This window comes from Neurospora hispaniola, assembly GCF_033458365.1.
Source record: "Neurospora hispaniola strain FGSC 10403 chromosome Unknown B0T23scaffold_9, whole genome shotgun sequence".
NCBI lineage: Eukaryota > Fungi > Ascomycota > Sordariomycetes > Sordariales > Sordariaceae > Neurospora > Neurospora hispaniola.
Genome location: NW_026944414.1, coordinates 1,331,695 through 1,347,083, shown reverse-complemented (window position 1 = coordinate 1,347,083; position 15,389 = coordinate 1,331,695). Strand labels below are relative to the sequence as shown.

Here is a 15,389-nt window from a genome sequence, read left to right as displayed (position 1 = left end):
TATTAATTATTAATTCTATTTAAATAGAATTAGCGCCGCTACTACTATTATAAATACCGGTAGCGAACCTAGGGAACGGAATTGCTTATTCTATTTAAGTAGAATTACTACTGCTATTACTGTTACTATCTTTTATAGTAAGGAATAAAGAGGGGACTTTATTTATTTTCTAAGACGGTTATTAATTTATTTCGCCCTTTATTAAAGTATTAATAGTTAATAGAATTAGATTTAAAATTGGTATTATAAATACGGCGGCCCTTTTTATTAAAATTAAAAGCCTAATATACTATAACCCTTATATTTATTTAAATGGCCAGTACATTTCCGTAGGTATAAAGCGCCCCTATACTAGTCGCTACCGTAATTTTAATAAAACCTCTTTTATTAAATTAAGTAATATTAAAGAATTTAACGCAACTATTTTCAATTTCGCCTACGAATTTTAATATTTGTAGTTGTATGTTACGAATTATATTGAGTTCGAAAGGTTAGTTACTATAATTAAAATCCGGGATATGGATTTAATTAAGGAAATAGTTGTAAATATTATAGCCGGTAATAGTTAATAGTATAAGGAAAATCTCCCTCCCTTCCTCTACCCCTTTATTAATAATTTGGTTAATGTTTATTTATTTAAGGAATTTCGGAAGGTAGTGGTTTTAACTAAGGTAATTTATTTAATTAGTAATTTTAATTAGAATGTATTATTTTGCGAAGAGACAATCTAGTAGGTATATTTAGCTAAAATTTCTAATAAAGATACGAAGAAGTTCTTTAATAAAATTAACTATCCGGTTAAAATAAGAGACGAGATTATTGCCCTCTTAAGGAAATTAGAGGGTCGCTAATATATTAACGAAGTAGTAGCGTTCTTCCCCTCCTTAGCCGAAGAAGTTCCATTTTACTATTTATATAATTATAAGATTGAATTATAATTAGGGGCGATTCTTCCTAACGTACGGCCGTGCTGTATATTTCTAATAGAGGTTAGTATTATTAAGAAATAGATTAATAATAATTTAAGAAAGAATTTTATCTATTTATTTTAATTTGCGGCTATATTTCCTATTTTTTTAATTAAGAAGCCTAGTAGTAGCGTTTATATTTATATACATTACTACGGTATTAATAATATAATATTAAAATTGTATTACTTTCTACCGTTAATTAAGGAGACCTTTAATGTAATTTATTGTATAAAGATTTTTATTAAATTTAATATAATTACTACGTTCAATAGGATTTATATAAAGGAGGGATATAAATAGTTTACCGTTTTTATTATTTAGTTTAGCCTTTATAAATTTATTATCTATCCGTTTGGTTTTTAAAGAGCCTTAAGGACCTTTTAGAATTATATTAATAATGTTCTTTATAATATTTTCGATATATATACGATAGTGTACTTTAATAATATTTTAGTTTATTCGAATAATAAAATAAATTACGAAAATTATATTAAAGAAGTTTTATAATGGATAATTTAAACGGGATTTTAAATTAATATTAATAAATATAAATTCTATATTATAAAAATAAAGTACTTAAATTTAATTATTATATTAGGAGGATTTAAGATAAATTCCAATAAAATCTTTGCCATTATTATTTAGGAAGCCTTAGAAACTAAGAGAACGCTATAGCGTTTCCTAAATTTCGCTAATTTCTACTAATAATTCATTAAATACTTTTCGATTATTATTAGTCTATTATATAAGTTAACGAAGAAATCGATTAATTAGTAGTAGATTAGCTAATATTAAAAATCCTTTAAAGCCCTTAAAAAGGCTTTTAGTAATAGCCTAATGCTTCGGATTTATAATTAATTTAAATAGACCGTCGTTAAAACAGATACTTTAAATTAGGTTTGTAATAGTATTCTATCTTAGTATAATAAAAAGGGAGTTTTATACTTAGTTATTTACTTTAATTAATAATACTCTTCGGTTGAATATAATTATAATATTTATAATAAGGAATTGCTCGCTATTATTAAAACCCTTAAGGAATAGCACCCCGAATTAGAAGGTGCCTAAAAACCGTTCGAAGTCCTTACCGATTATAAAAATTTAAAGACCTTTATAATTAATAAGTAACTTACCCCCTATTATATATATTAGTCTCAATTCCTCTCCTATTTTAATTTTATAATTAAATATTGCCCTAGATCTTTATAAGTACGTCCCAACGTACTAAATAGGAAGTTAGAGGACTTATTTAAAGATAAAGCCAATAAGAGGCTGCTGGCCAAAAATAAAGTTTTATTTAATTATAATATTTTTATTAACGGAATATTTACTTTAAAGGACAGAGGTGAGGAGGTTAATATTAGTATTAAATATATTTATAATTTAGAAGTATTAAATAAGAAATCGATAAATAACTTAGTAGTAAAAGGTTACGAAAGGTCGATAATATTTCAGGATATTATTGTATACTTATTGGACCCTAATTATTAAATATAATTTAAGGAAATTAAAGACTATATAAAACAGGTCCCCTTCGTTAAATGCCGAATAATTTAAGGACGAGCGTACTTTTGTAGTACTATCCTTATTAATCCTACTAATATAGAACTCTATCTCTCGCTCTTCCGATATATTTATAATTTACTAACCGCCGGGTATTTAAATCGTAAAAAAACCTACTTATTACTATCTCGATCCTTCTTTTAACTAGGAATATATATTACAATCTAGTCGTACTATAAAGCTTATTTAGTATATACTAAATCCAAATTATTACAATACCCCCCCTACGGTTTTTTAAAACTATTAGCAATACTATTCATACTATAAAAGAACATTTTAGTCGATTATATTACCCTATTTACGCCTTGCCTACACTGCGGACAGGAATTTAAACACATTACTATTATTATTAATCGGCTTATTAAAATATAGTATTATATCCCTATTGTAGGTTTAATAGTAGAAGAATTAATAAAACGCTTTATAGAAAAAATCTATAGTATTTACAACCTACCGGACTCTATTATCTCTAACTATAGTACTTAATTTATTTTATAGTTTTAGAAAGCTTTATTATTATAATTAGAGGTCGCCCTTAAACCCTCCTCCGCTTTCTACCCTATTACTAATAACTAGATTGAATATATTAATATTAAAATAAAGAAATACCTTTACTTTTATATTAATTGGGTATAGGACGATTAGATAAATTAGTTACTAATTGTAAAGTTCGTTAGGAATAATTTAATTTTTAAAATTACTAGTATTTCCCCCTTCTTTATTAATTATAATTTTTACCTTTATATAGGTATCGAACTGGTTAAATTATGCCCGCTAGAGATATTGGCGGTATAATAAACTAAATATTTTAAAGTTAATAAATTAATTAACCAATTTAAATAAATTTTAAATTTCGTTACGAATTAAGCCTAGTAAATATAGTAGTACTACGAAGATAATACGAATACCCAATAGACCAATACACTAAAATATAAGAAGGGAGATAAGGTCTTGCTTAATATTGAGAATTTTAATACCGGCCACCCTTATATTAAATTCATACCCTTCTTCGAAGGATTATTTGAAATTATTAAAGCGGATAACTATTGAATTATATTTAAGCTCCTAATTAATATAAAGTATAGCTTAATATTCTATATTAGTAAAATTAAATTATAGAACGAGTAAAGTCTTTTAGGGTAGACGGATATAGAGGAATAGGATGTTCGTGCTAATTATAGCCGAATTATAAGGAGGACCGATAATAAGAAGGATTCAGTAGAATATAAATTCGAGAGGATTGATAGATGCCGGAAAAATAATAAGGGTTATTAGGAATACCTTATTATTTAGGCACTTCTATATACGCTATTATAGTAACTACGCACTAATGTATTTATAACTTCCGATATTGTATGGGCTTTCTATAATAAATATTTAGAAGTGCTATACTTACCGGCCTAGATAGTAGCGGAGAAAAAGCGGAAGAAAAAGGAGAAGGAGGTAAAGCGGGAGGCTCTAATTCCGCGGCGGAAATTATAATAATAATTATTAGCAATAGTAAGGATTTTTTAAGAATAGACTATTTATTTAATAGGGATTTCTATTATTTTATATAATATTAATTAGTTATATAGCTTCTTTTAATCTAAGGAAATATTATAAGGTTAGCCTATGTGCCTTGTGTTTAGTACTAGTGTATAATAGTTTCTAAGATTACTGTACACTATTATTACCGTCGGCAAACCAATTATTACCGGTAATTGATTAGTTAGAACGCTACCTACCGCGGGTCTATTAGACCCGCCGCCAGTTGCCTTTATAAGGCCAGCCTTCTAGGCATTCAGCTATACTTCTCTTCCTTTCTCCTTCGTGCAATTACGCATAATCACATCTACTATCTACCCTTTACCCGTAATAACTTTGTACTTAGTTATTTTTAAGAAATATAAAATAATAAATTTTAATAGAAAATCGGATTTAGTTATTTGGGTTAGAAATGCCCTCTAGACCTATATATTAAATTTATTTTTAATTTACGATAAATAGTAGGAGGATAAGTAAGAGATATAGTAGGAGAAGTAGCTAGAGGATGAGTAATAGGAGGATAAGTAGGAGAAATAATAGGAGGATAAATAAAAGAAGTAATTAGAAGATAAATAGTAGGAGGATAAATAGGAGAAATAGTAGGAGGATAAATAGGAAAAATAACTAGAGGATAAATAGTAGGAAAATAAGTAGGAGAAATAGTAGGAGGATAAATAGGAAAAGTAGTTAGAGGATAAATAGTAAGAGGATAAGTAGGAAAAATAGTAGGAGGATAAATAGGAGAAATAACCGGAGGATAAATAGTAGGAGAATAAATAAGAAAAATAGTAGGAGGATAAATAAGAGAAATAATTAGAGGATAAATAGTAGGAGGATGAATAGGAGATATAGTAGGAGAAGTAGTAGGAAGATAAAGAAAATTCGGATTTAATAGATTTATAATTAGAATTTGAAAATAGAGGGGTATAAAGGAATTAATAAAATAATAAGGCAGAGAAAAAGGCGGATAGTTTAATATAAATATCCTTTTAGAAGAATAGGAATATAAATTTCCTAATTATACCTTTAATATATCCTTAATATATTATTAATAATTTTTAAATTAATATTTAATAGATAAAAAAGATATATAAGTAATATTATAATATATATTCTTCTACTTTATTTATTTGTACGTTATATAAGGCGGTTAAATATAATTGTAAATTTTCAAAATATATTTTATAGAGTTTATACTAATTATAAATTTATTATAAGCCCTCCCCCTATTTATTATAGTAATAATAGTAAAGGTTAGGGTTATATTATTTAGGACGAATTCTATTACAATACAGGTAAATTTATAAAGATTATAATTTCTTGATTTAAAATTTAAGTCTAATAATTATAATTAAAGTATTAAAATTAATAATAGTAGGGATAATTAAAATAAATTAAAAATAATTTAAAGATAAATTAAATTACCCTTAGATTATTTAATCCCCGGCTATATTTATAACACTTTATTAATATTAAGTCCTTCTATAGATAATTATTTTTCTATAGGGAAAGTTTTCTACGGGCGATTAGGGATTTTTCTCTACAGGGAAATTTCTACGTATATATTATTCCTTATATAAGTAGAAGTATTAATAGTATTGAATTCGATTTTGTCCATAATAATATCGCCGAAGTATTATACAAAAAGAGATTACAAATAATATATTTCGGCCTTGTAAGGAGAAATAATCTTACTTAATATTACTATTGAAGTAATTCTGTACGAATACGTTTTGTAGTAACTGTGTTAATTTTTCATTTTGGTAGGTCGGACTAATTTTCTATGTAAATGTACGGACCACTGGGTCAGGAAGCTTTGGGTATGGGGTCGGGTCATTTGACACCTCGCCATGCCGCGATCCATTCAGTTTCCTGAAGTGGATACCGATCCCTTAATGCTGGTATCGCAAAATCCATAGCCATGGACGGGCGCCATCACCAATGTCGGCCGCTCCGGGATGCGGATGGGTGGTCTATAGGCTGAGGTGGTGTCTAGATGGCGTCATGTTTTTCGAGATTGTTTGAGATCTGTGGCTTGATAAGCAACTTAATCAACGAATAATTAGCGAGACAGTCCTTGGTAGGTTGTCATAAAACTCATTTCGAACATTGAAGCCCATTATTGAAACAATATCTGGCCTAACAACTGAATACACTGGTGAGCAACTTCAATGCCATTGTCAAGTCGTTGCACAGGAAACAGCTCATATTTTGTGTGTGGGAAGACGGGACAGCGAACGGGCCACCGCTATTCGTCAAGGCAGAAACCACGGCAAGCATTCAGCAATCCATCCGGCAAACTTCAGACAACCAGAGTGTAGAATCATCACCTTTCACTGATGAATATGCATGGCACAGATGGAGTGAGCCTGCTGTGGAGAGGAAGAGAGGAAGCTCGCCATCTCAGTGTGTTTGTGCAGTGTTTTGCCGGCCGACACCACCTGGCGCATAAGCAATCAAGCTCATACAGAAAATTACCATAAGCAAACCTATAGCACTGTGGAGAAGTTGCCATATCTTGTACACTTCCTTTGGCTTCCATCACATTATTTGCCTTCGAACAGCGAATAAATACCTCCCGAAAGCGCACCTCTAACGATGCCCCGAGTTTTGTCAACTCCCCCCAACCACATGTCACGCCTTCAGCCTCTATGGTGTACAGAGTATATAATACGATGTGAATGCGATGGCGAAAGCGCATCAAATTGATGATTCAAGCTATTGTCCGCATTCAGCGATGACTGTTTTGTCATCAGTTAGGGGTCATGGTATATTCTTCCATCTGGAATTGGCGATGACACCTGTACATTACGCCCGTGGTTTCCGTCTCCCTAGACGTACCATTCACCATTCAAATGAACAGATGGGTTATCATTTGCGTCTTGTTTTGCATGGCTCGCACAATCCACCCACACGAAGTCAGCCAAGTTGTTCATCGAGTCAAGTACCTAGCTGGCATATTATATATATCCTTATTCCCCCGAATCTTGCTGATCTTTCCGTTTCCGAGGTATTGAGTTCCCTCGGCTAGGTGTTTTTATCAAAATACAGCCAAGGTGTTCAGCCTACCGCGTCAACCAAGGTCATTTTATTTCCTCTCGAATAGTTGATATGTTCACCAGAGAATGGGCCACGTCCAAAGCACGACCGGCCTCGCTCACACCCTTGGCTTACACCAACCTGTCCGCAAGAACAATGCCATTGTTCTCCTACCCATCAGCGGCTCCTGAGCTCGGTGAATGTTTATGTCGTCGCAGTGGTCATATAGGGATCAAGGTGTCGTCGTCCTGAACAGCCCAGTTCAACATTGCTGTTCTTCTCATTGTTCAGATGACAGTGACTCAAAGTCAGCCTTGGCCTTGCTATTCAGTTGCGACTGTGTATGCGAACATGTATAAACTCAAGGTTCACTGACAGCCAACTCCCTCCTCCATGGTACTTAAATTTCTCCCACCAGAGGGTAAGCCCTCACAAATCTCTTCCTTCTAGAACTACTTGACCAACCACTCACTGGCAACCAGCAAGACCGCCATCAAGTACCACCCTGTACACGACCACCTACCACCCAAGACACCACAAAGTGATCACGCTCCACATCAGACTACACCATGGGACCCTCATCATCCCCCGAAGATCTCGTCCAGCTCCTCAGCAAGCTGTCGGTTGGCCGCGATTTCAGACGCCGACCTAGGGGCTGCCCGCGACCTGGCGTGTTGCAGCTATCCAACGGCACAGACATACACAACCTTACCGTTCCCACCGACGAGCTTTCAGGAAGACGCTTTGAGAAAAAGACATACGACACATTGCCCAGGATCTACTACCAACCTCAACTCCCCATGCCTCCGCGCCCAGCAGGTCTCTGTTATCCCGGGAACAACGACTTCATCGGACTTCCGACCATCTCTTCACTTTTGGCTCTTCCAAGAGTATTTCCCGCCCATCAAGGGTTTACCGAGTGCAGCTCGCCCGTTATCGAGCATGTCAAGTACTCAGGCTATGCGGCCCTGGGCTTCTGTGTGAGAGATGCCCGTGTTGACCCAGCTACCACGGTCCCTCCTTGTACCCTAGACCCCCAACTGGCGCACAACGGAGTGGTACGAACATGCGCCGACCGTACCCATCTCGAGCCACACAAGTTGTGCGGTCACTGCAGCGATCAAAGCAGACTGCTAGTGCTCAACGGCCTACCGGAATGGTTCACGAACGACCAGATCGCAAAATCGCGCGCCTTCCTTTGCGCGCCTTGTTCGGCGCAGGAGGCACAACAGGAATCTCGCTGGGCCGAAGCCGAAGCGGCACTGGGACGGGACCCGGAGCACCTGGAGAACCTCAAGAAAGGTTATGAGCATGGAGCCATTACCGAGAACATGATGCGCTACCACGACGACACATCATTCCCTGTCGCGACGCCTCCCACTTCGGACTCGCTGGCGCAAGCTCTTGCCGACAATACTCCCAGTATGTTTCGAACAGCCAAGAAGCTTTTCCGATGCTCCTGCAAGAAACTGGTCACGGCGGATCTATGTTTCGGCCACAGGCTGCTCAGGGCGGACCAATTCCTTGAGCAAGTTCGTCGCATGAACGAGTGGGTCCAGTTCCGCTTCAGTCTGGGTGAGCGGGACTACAAGCCGTGTCCCAAGTGCATGGCTCGTCCCGGCGTCGACGCCCATAATTTCCAAAACAGAGAGGGAGGGGCAGATCTAAGTACCATTCATTGGATCTGTATGTGTTGCCAGGAGACGGTCTCGATGCCGCGCTATGAGTTCTTCCAACAAGATGGTGGTCTTGGCCAAGAGAAGAACGACAAAAGGTTGGCGGAGCTTTTGGGAGGACTCGGATTAGGAAACATCTGATCGCCGATGGTTGTTGGACGGACGTTCAGGAAGCAGCCCATTGCCGATACCTACAAGAAACTCGAGTGCTGGTCGACTCCGAAAACAAACATCTGTGCTGAATTAGTAAAACTTGTTCATTAAGGGATTGCGATGTGGGATTGGGACTTGGGAGGAGACTGGAGACCGGGACAAAAGCATGTACTCATCGCAGGACCCAGGGAGATTATGGGACCGCATTGTTGGGAGAATTTGGAGAATCGGAGTTGTACGAAGGATCAATGGGTTTTATTATGAAGTCTTTGGGCAAGGCTGAGCTGTGATTCTGGGACATAAATGGTGTATGGACAATGGAGTTCTTGGCTGGCTTGGGGTTTCTGAGCATGGGTGAGCGGGGATATGGCGAAACTTCCTATTTCTGTCAGTATTCCTTTTCCAGCATGCCTTATGGATCGCTCTTATACCCTATGTTGAATTGAACATTCCTCGAAATCAGTTCATTGTGGTCTTTTTCATATATGAATACGTCTCCGTGAATCCCAAGTATATGACCAGTGACCGAGTTGCCTTCTTAACACCGTGATGACCATGCAATAAAGACATGATAGGTAGGTAGTTATGCCAAGAGATGTCCAATCGAATATGCAGATCTAGCTTCCGTCGCCAAGACCACTGCATTCATAGGTAGGGTAGGTATAAGACATGGATCATCCAATGAAGGCAGTCACCACCGCGAGATAGTCGGTAAGAAAAGATGAGGTGTCCAGGTGAATATCCAGCAGTTGCCCGAGACAAAAGATTATCGAAGGGAAGGCGGATACCCAGTCATCTCTATACAAGCAAACGGGAAAGTCGCAGTGCGTTGTCTCAATGGAAACCGCATCCAGACCCCGCGATTGCCATCCTATCATTACGCTGTGATCTCCGTATGACGTATTGGAGCATCGAGCCCATCTACGTGTCTGGAATTTTCTCCAACTTACTCCAAATATCCGTTTTTCCCTCGTCCTTTTATAGAACAAACACCACTTTGCTGTAGTACTTCAAGCTTGCAAACACACGAAACTTCAAAGCCAGCGTCACATCATCTCGAAAGTCCACACACGATACCAATTGAACCAAAAACCGTCAACAAAATACGCCTTCATCCAACCATGTCTGGCAAGCCCTTCAGCTTCATTGGCGAGGTCGTCGAGAGTGCCGTTATCAAGGCCCCTCTCTCGTTTGTGTGGCACTTCATCAAGCTCCAGGAGTTCGACAAGTTCTGGTCTGCCATCTCCAAGGCCGAGCATGTCAAGGGCACTAGTGAGGAGACCGACATTGTGAGGTGGACCTTCAAGGACGGCAATGTCATTGAGGTCAAGCAGGACGAGCACAGCGTAAGAAACTAACCATGTCCTCCCAAAGCGAGCTTTGGTTGCTAATTGGTTCAATGATGTGTAGAACCTCGAACACTTCATTACCTTCAGTGTCATCAATGCCGAACCTGAGCTGAGCTACTCCAGCGTCGTCAATACCATCCGCCTCTGGCCTGTAACTTCTGGCGAGTTTGCCAACACCACCTTTATCCGTTGGAGTACCAGGTTTTCGAGTGATGCCGATTTGGGTAAGCAAACACACACTTCATGCTCGTATAACTCCTGGTTCTTCAAATTGCTAACATCTTGTCTCGTAGGTGTGATCGAGGATGCCAAGTACAAGCGTCAGGATGCCTTGAAGGATTTGTCCAAGGCGGCGGAGAAGATGCTTGCTGAGGAGAGGAAGTAGAGTGGAGACCTACTGCATGGGGACTACACCAGGCCACCAGAGACGGCACGTTTGGGGGTAATGGATGTGGCCGTTTGATGTGATCACACTATTCGATATCACAACGACTCAAATTACACATCAAAAGTTCGAATTACTCACTCCGGTCCACATATCCTACCGTTCTGTGAAGTGTTGGAGAGCACTGGTGATTGATCAAGATTGGACACAGAACGTCACCGGTCCCAGATTGAAGCGGTGACACATTTCCATGGAAACCCTGACGGTTTCATCCAATCTGGAGGGACACAAACGGGATGCGGCCAAAATGAGCAATATGGGAAATAAGTGGCCCACATCTAGAAAAGCAGGACGAGTCCAGACCCCGATTATCCCAGCGTTGAGTATAATGCCCTGGGGAACAAAGGGTAACACGTAGCCGGAGTCAAGGTATCATGATCCACCGCCATAAACGACGGGAGCTAGGTATCGCGGGAGTGTTGGGATTGGGGTCACTTCCATCCTTTCCCGGTCCCAAGACTCTGACAGCTGCCTCTCCAAGTATTTCAGGCACAGCCGAAACTGCTGACCCTTGAATGCCAAACTCACAAACCAAATCGAGCCACTTCTTCCCTGGCCGCCTGTGATTACACATCCAGTGCCCTGCTTTCCTTTGTCTGACACATCCAAGGGATCCTTCTTAGCAACAGCAACGGTTTGCGCTTCAGGGTAAGAACCCCTTCCCATTTCCTACAAAACCCCCAGCTGCCTACCTGCAATTTTTATCTCCAGCTTGTCACACCCTCATTCTGACTGCCTGTACAGCAAAATCGACGCTATGTCCGGCGAAGCCGGCGAAGAAGAACAAAAATCTGTCCCACCGGTCGAGCCCGTACCACCCCCGCCGTCCGAACTCGACAGCAACGAAGCTACAGGTGCTTCCGGAAATCAGGGGCATTCAGCAGCCGGAGACGCAGCCGGAGCAGCCGCCGGAGCAGGCGCCGGAGCAGCAGCAGGTGCACAAGGTGCAACAACAGCTCACCAGCAGCCGCCTATTATCTACACAATGGCCTCCCCTTATGTCATTTTCCCCGGTGGCGGCTACACCGCCCAAACTACCACCACTTTCTTCCACGCTCCTCCTCCGCCTCCGCCTCCGCCTCCGCCGCCGCCGCCGATGCCGATCCTAACCAACACCGTCACTACCACGACCTACCTAACGGGCGGCTTTGCACCCCAGCCACCTCCTCCCCCGCCGCCGCCCCCCGGCCCGATCACTTATTACCCGGTTCCGGCTCAGCAGGTCCAGCTGGCTCCGCAGGTCGTCAATGGATACGCGTACATGCCCGGTGGAACGGTGTTGCCGAATAGCAGTGTTGTGGGAGCTGCGCCGGCTCCGGCTCCGGGTGCGCCGCCGATGGTTATTTGTGTTGCCCCCTAGTATTGAGGTGGCATCTTCGGTTCCTCGATTGATGACATGGAAAGGGTGGGAAAGAAGGGAATGAAAGGGCAGGGTAGAAAGGAGAGGAGGGACTGAGGGAGGACATGGAGGGAGTGGAGAGGAAAAGCAAGAACCAAGGGAACATGATGGGAGATGAATATCACTTGAGCTGGAGAGCCAAAGAGTGGAAGTGAAGAATAAAGAGGATTGCGGGAGGAGTGGCCTGGTGCAAGCAGTTGTCGCCAGTCTTTGGGGAGAAAAAAAGAGGACAAAATGGTGCCAGTATTAAGAAAGAAGAACACCTCATTGAAAAGATAGTTGCGTTTCCTGGATTTCCGCGGTTGAGGTAGTTTTTGGTGTCAAGCATATGCCCTGTCTTCTGCTTGTTTTCCTCTACTTCACTCTACAGCTCTGAATAGTTTTACGACACTTGGTGATTCGGACTACAATGAGTAAGAATTGGACAACATCAATTTACTTTACGATCAATGATACACTCATTATGACTTTTCTTTTTTTTCTTTGATTCTTTGGAGAAAAATTGGGAAATATCTGGGTTGACGTACAATATCAGCAACAGGTTATCATGTTGACAGTAAACTTAACAACGAACATAACACCAAATTCCACGACTAATATAAACATGCCCTAACTGTTGACCACCACCTTTAACAGGCCTCTTAAAGCATGGAGGTATTGAGACAGCCCTAAGAAGGCCAGGACTGCCTCGAGTAGAATATATCCGACATGATATGGGCAGAGCTTCCTCACGTTTATTCTTTTCTTTTTCTTTTGGTGGTTGGATACTGGATAGCAGCCGTTGCGGGTCAATGAGGTTTCCATGGTCATTCATGTGTGTAAGTCAAAGTTGCTCAGGAATGAACCAACCTCACTTTGACCCCTAAATCATCGTTGACGCCAAGCCCTACCAAGCCGGGGTGTCGCCGTTGCAACGGGCAACAACCCTAAACCCCTCTCTGTTGTACACTACGTCGTCTCGAAATGCCAAGGACCCCGAACAACGCCAAGACTCGGAGAACGGAGAGGCACTGATTTTTTTTTTTAATTTTTTTTTTTTTTGCGCTGTGTTTTGTTTCTCTTTGGCGGAAAAAAGAGCACGTCTATGAGAGCTTTTACTGCTTTCGGGGCACCGTCAATCAACCAACCACCAGCGAGCGCTGCAAAACCAACCGACCTGACCCTCAACCCCCAACGCCACACGCGGCACAATTTGACAGGACCGGAACGTACGGGGTGAAAGAGCTGAAAAGTCTCAGAGAAGGGGAATCGAGTTCGGTTGGTTGTGTTGAACTGTGTTTGACGGTCGTCGCGCTCCAGTCAGACGGTCACTCGGACTCTGAGTGAGGTGCACGGCAGTGTGGGAAGGAAGATAAGAAAAAAAAAAAAAAGAGATACACGGGCAAAGTGCGTCCGTCTGGTGGTCGCTTTATTACTTTGTTAACGCGGCCGCATTCATTTTGCGCTGTCCGCCTCGCTTGTCTACGGACACTGCTGCTAGCTTACTGTTAGAGGCTATAACAAGTGGGGGCTGACACCACACCACAGAGCCATCCTCAATGAGTGGCAGCTCCCGATATGTCTCCGCGGGTTTGCGGTCGGACAAGCTAAAGCTATTATTGTCGTCAAGGCCATCCGGACTGCCGGTGTCATTTATTATTAAAGGGGCAGCATGTCGGTCTAGATGGTCGTCGACTTCAACAGTTGCGACGAACCGCGCACTTCATCTGCTAGTATCTGGATCACCCGTGCACCCATCCCATAACTCTTCAACAGCCCAGACGTCACCACCACCATCAAGGAGATCATTCAACACCATGGCCGAATACTCAGCAACCGTGTCCAAGCCCACATTGGGTGTCGCGCCCGGGGATGCCACCAGCCATCATGTCAGGGATTCCAAGGGTAAACTCATCGGGTTCCAGAACCCGCACCCGTCTGCCGGTGTCCTGCGCAACACCTTCCAGACAGTAGGCAAGATGTTCTTGTAAGGAGCATCATCATCATAGCGCCGACCCATCATATTCATTGCGCTAACACGCGGGAACAGGTCAAGGCTCCAGGGCAAAATGCCAGCTCCCGACTTGTCAAATGTTCAGATTCCCGTCATCAAGCCTTACTTTTTGGAAGAGAAGTCTGAGGCGCAGCACAGCGACACCAAGGCCCTGCGCGCTACCTGGCTCGGCCACGCATGCTATTATGTCGAGTACCCCAACGGCCTGCGTGTGCTTTTCGACCCCGTCTTTGAAGATCGCTGCGCACCCAGCCGTTACCTCGGCCCCAAGCGGTACACCCAACCGCCGTGCAGGCTGGCCGACATCCCCAAGCTGGATGCCATCGTCATTTCGCACTCGCACTATGACCACCTGTCGGAGCCGACCGTGCGCGAGCTCGCGGCGAACAACCCGGACGCGCACTTCTTTGTCGGCTTGGGGTTGGCGAGTTGGTTCCGCGACACGGGTATCGACAAGGTGACGGAGATGGACTGGTGGGAGGACGCCACCCTGACCATCAAGAAGCCTAGCACTTCTGACGGCAAGGAGACCATGGAAGAGATCGAGGCCCAGGTCTCTTGCCTGCCATGCCAACACTCCTCCGCCCGCACCGGCTGGGACAAGGACACCACTCTGTGGTGCTCATTCGCCATCAAGTCAGGCGGCAAGTCAGTCTGGTTCGGCGGTGACACGGGCTACCGCGCCGTACCGGAGATGCCGGCGGAGGAAGACGACTACGGACCAAAGTACGACTCACTACCCCGCTGCCCTCATTTCAAACACATTGGTGAGCTGCGCGGGCCCTTTAACTTGGGTCTGATTCCCATTGGCGCGTACAGGCCCAGATGGATGTGGAGTGGCTTGCATTCGAACCCATATGATGCGGTGGAGATCTTCAAGGACACCAAGTGCGAGAAGGCCATGGCGATCCACTGGGGCACGTGGGTGTTGACCATTGAGGAGGTGGAGGAGCCGCCCAAGTTGTTGAAGGAGGCGTTGAAGACGAGTGGAATGCCTGAGACGGGAGTGTTTGATAGCTGTGCCATTGGCGAGACCAAGGAGTTTTGATGGCTTCCTCCAATCGGCGGCGCACATGGGATTGGGGATGATACCCGAGCGTGGCGTTGGCTTCCAGGTTAACAAGTTAAGGTTTCTGTACGATAGGTAGGTAGGAAAGGGAAGGGCTATGCATATGAACAGGTAGGTCTTTCTCTGACGATTTGACAGTGTGAATATCAGAAAAACCTCATGGTGGTCAGCATCCTATCTTGTATCCAATCTTGTGGTGATCTTG

The 15,389-nt window shown here is 41.9% G+C and overlaps 4 protein-coding genes across 4 annotated transcripts; all 4 read left to right on the top strand.

The window, feature by feature from the left end:
* Nucleotides 1-7,473: 7,473 nt before the first annotated feature.
* On the top strand, nucleotides 7,474-9,402 carry B0T23DRAFT_389541 (uncharacterized protein). The gene is made up of 2 exons (XM_062837815.1): nucleotides 7,474-7,496; nucleotides 7,587-9,402. The coding sequence occupies exon 2, from the start codon at nucleotides 7,670-7,672 to the stop codon at nucleotides 8,915-8,917; it is 1,248 nt and encodes a 415-aa protein (XP_062688860.1). The 5' UTR covers nucleotides 7,474-7,496; nucleotides 7,587-7,669; the 3' UTR covers nucleotides 8,918-9,402.
* A 287-nt stretch (nucleotides 9,403-9,689) lies between these two features.
* Nucleotides 9,690-10,788, top strand: B0T23DRAFT_245884 (uncharacterized protein). The gene is made up of 3 exons (XM_062834120.1): nucleotides 9,690-10,275; nucleotides 10,340-10,502; nucleotides 10,572-10,788. Exons 1-3 carry the CDS (start codon nucleotides 10,051-10,053, stop codon nucleotides 10,661-10,663), a joined length of 480 nt encoding a protein of 159 aa, XP_062688859.1. The 5' UTR covers nucleotides 9,690-10,050; the 3' UTR covers nucleotides 10,664-10,788.
* A 692-nt stretch (nucleotides 10,789-11,480) lies between these two features.
* B0T23DRAFT_456970 (uncharacterized protein) lies at nucleotides 11,481-12,129 on the top strand (the record flags this gene model as incomplete). The annotated part of the gene is made up of 1 exon (XM_062841273.1): nucleotides 11,481-12,129. One exon carries the CDS (start codon nucleotides 11,481-11,483, stop codon nucleotides 12,081-12,083), a length of 603 nt encoding a protein of 200 aa, XP_062688858.1. The 3' UTR covers nucleotides 12,084-12,129.
* A 1,789-nt stretch (nucleotides 12,130-13,918) lies between these two features.
* Nucleotides 13,919-15,163, top strand: B0T23DRAFT_326424 (beta-lactamase superfamily domain-containing protein; the record flags this gene model as incomplete). Its single annotated transcript, XM_062835560.1, has 2 exons — nucleotides 13,919-14,088; nucleotides 14,152-15,163. The coding sequence occupies 2 exons, from the start codon at nucleotides 13,919-13,921 to the stop codon at nucleotides 15,161-15,163; spliced, it is 1,182 nt and encodes a 393-aa protein (XP_062688857.1).
* Nucleotides 15,164-15,389: the final 226 nt, after the last annotated feature.

Bases quoted from the DNA above. Each gene is read 5' to 3' on its own strand.
- B0T23DRAFT_389541 (XM_062837815.1), top strand. From the start codon at position 7,670: ATGGGACCCTCATCATCCCCCGAAGATCTCGTCCAGCTCCTCAGCAAG.
- B0T23DRAFT_245884 (XM_062834120.1), top strand. From the start codon at position 10,051: ATGTCTGGCAAGCCCTTCAGCTTCATTGGCGAGGTCGTCGAGAGTGCC. The intron at 10,276-10,339 runs GTAAGAAACTAA...AATGATGTGTAG, and splicing joins TCAAGCAGGACGAGCACAGC to AACCTCGAACACTTCATTAC. The intron at 10,503-10,571 runs GTAAGCAAACAC...CTTGTCTCGTAG, and splicing joins TTCGAGTGATGCCGATTTGG to GTGTGATCGAGGATGCCAAG.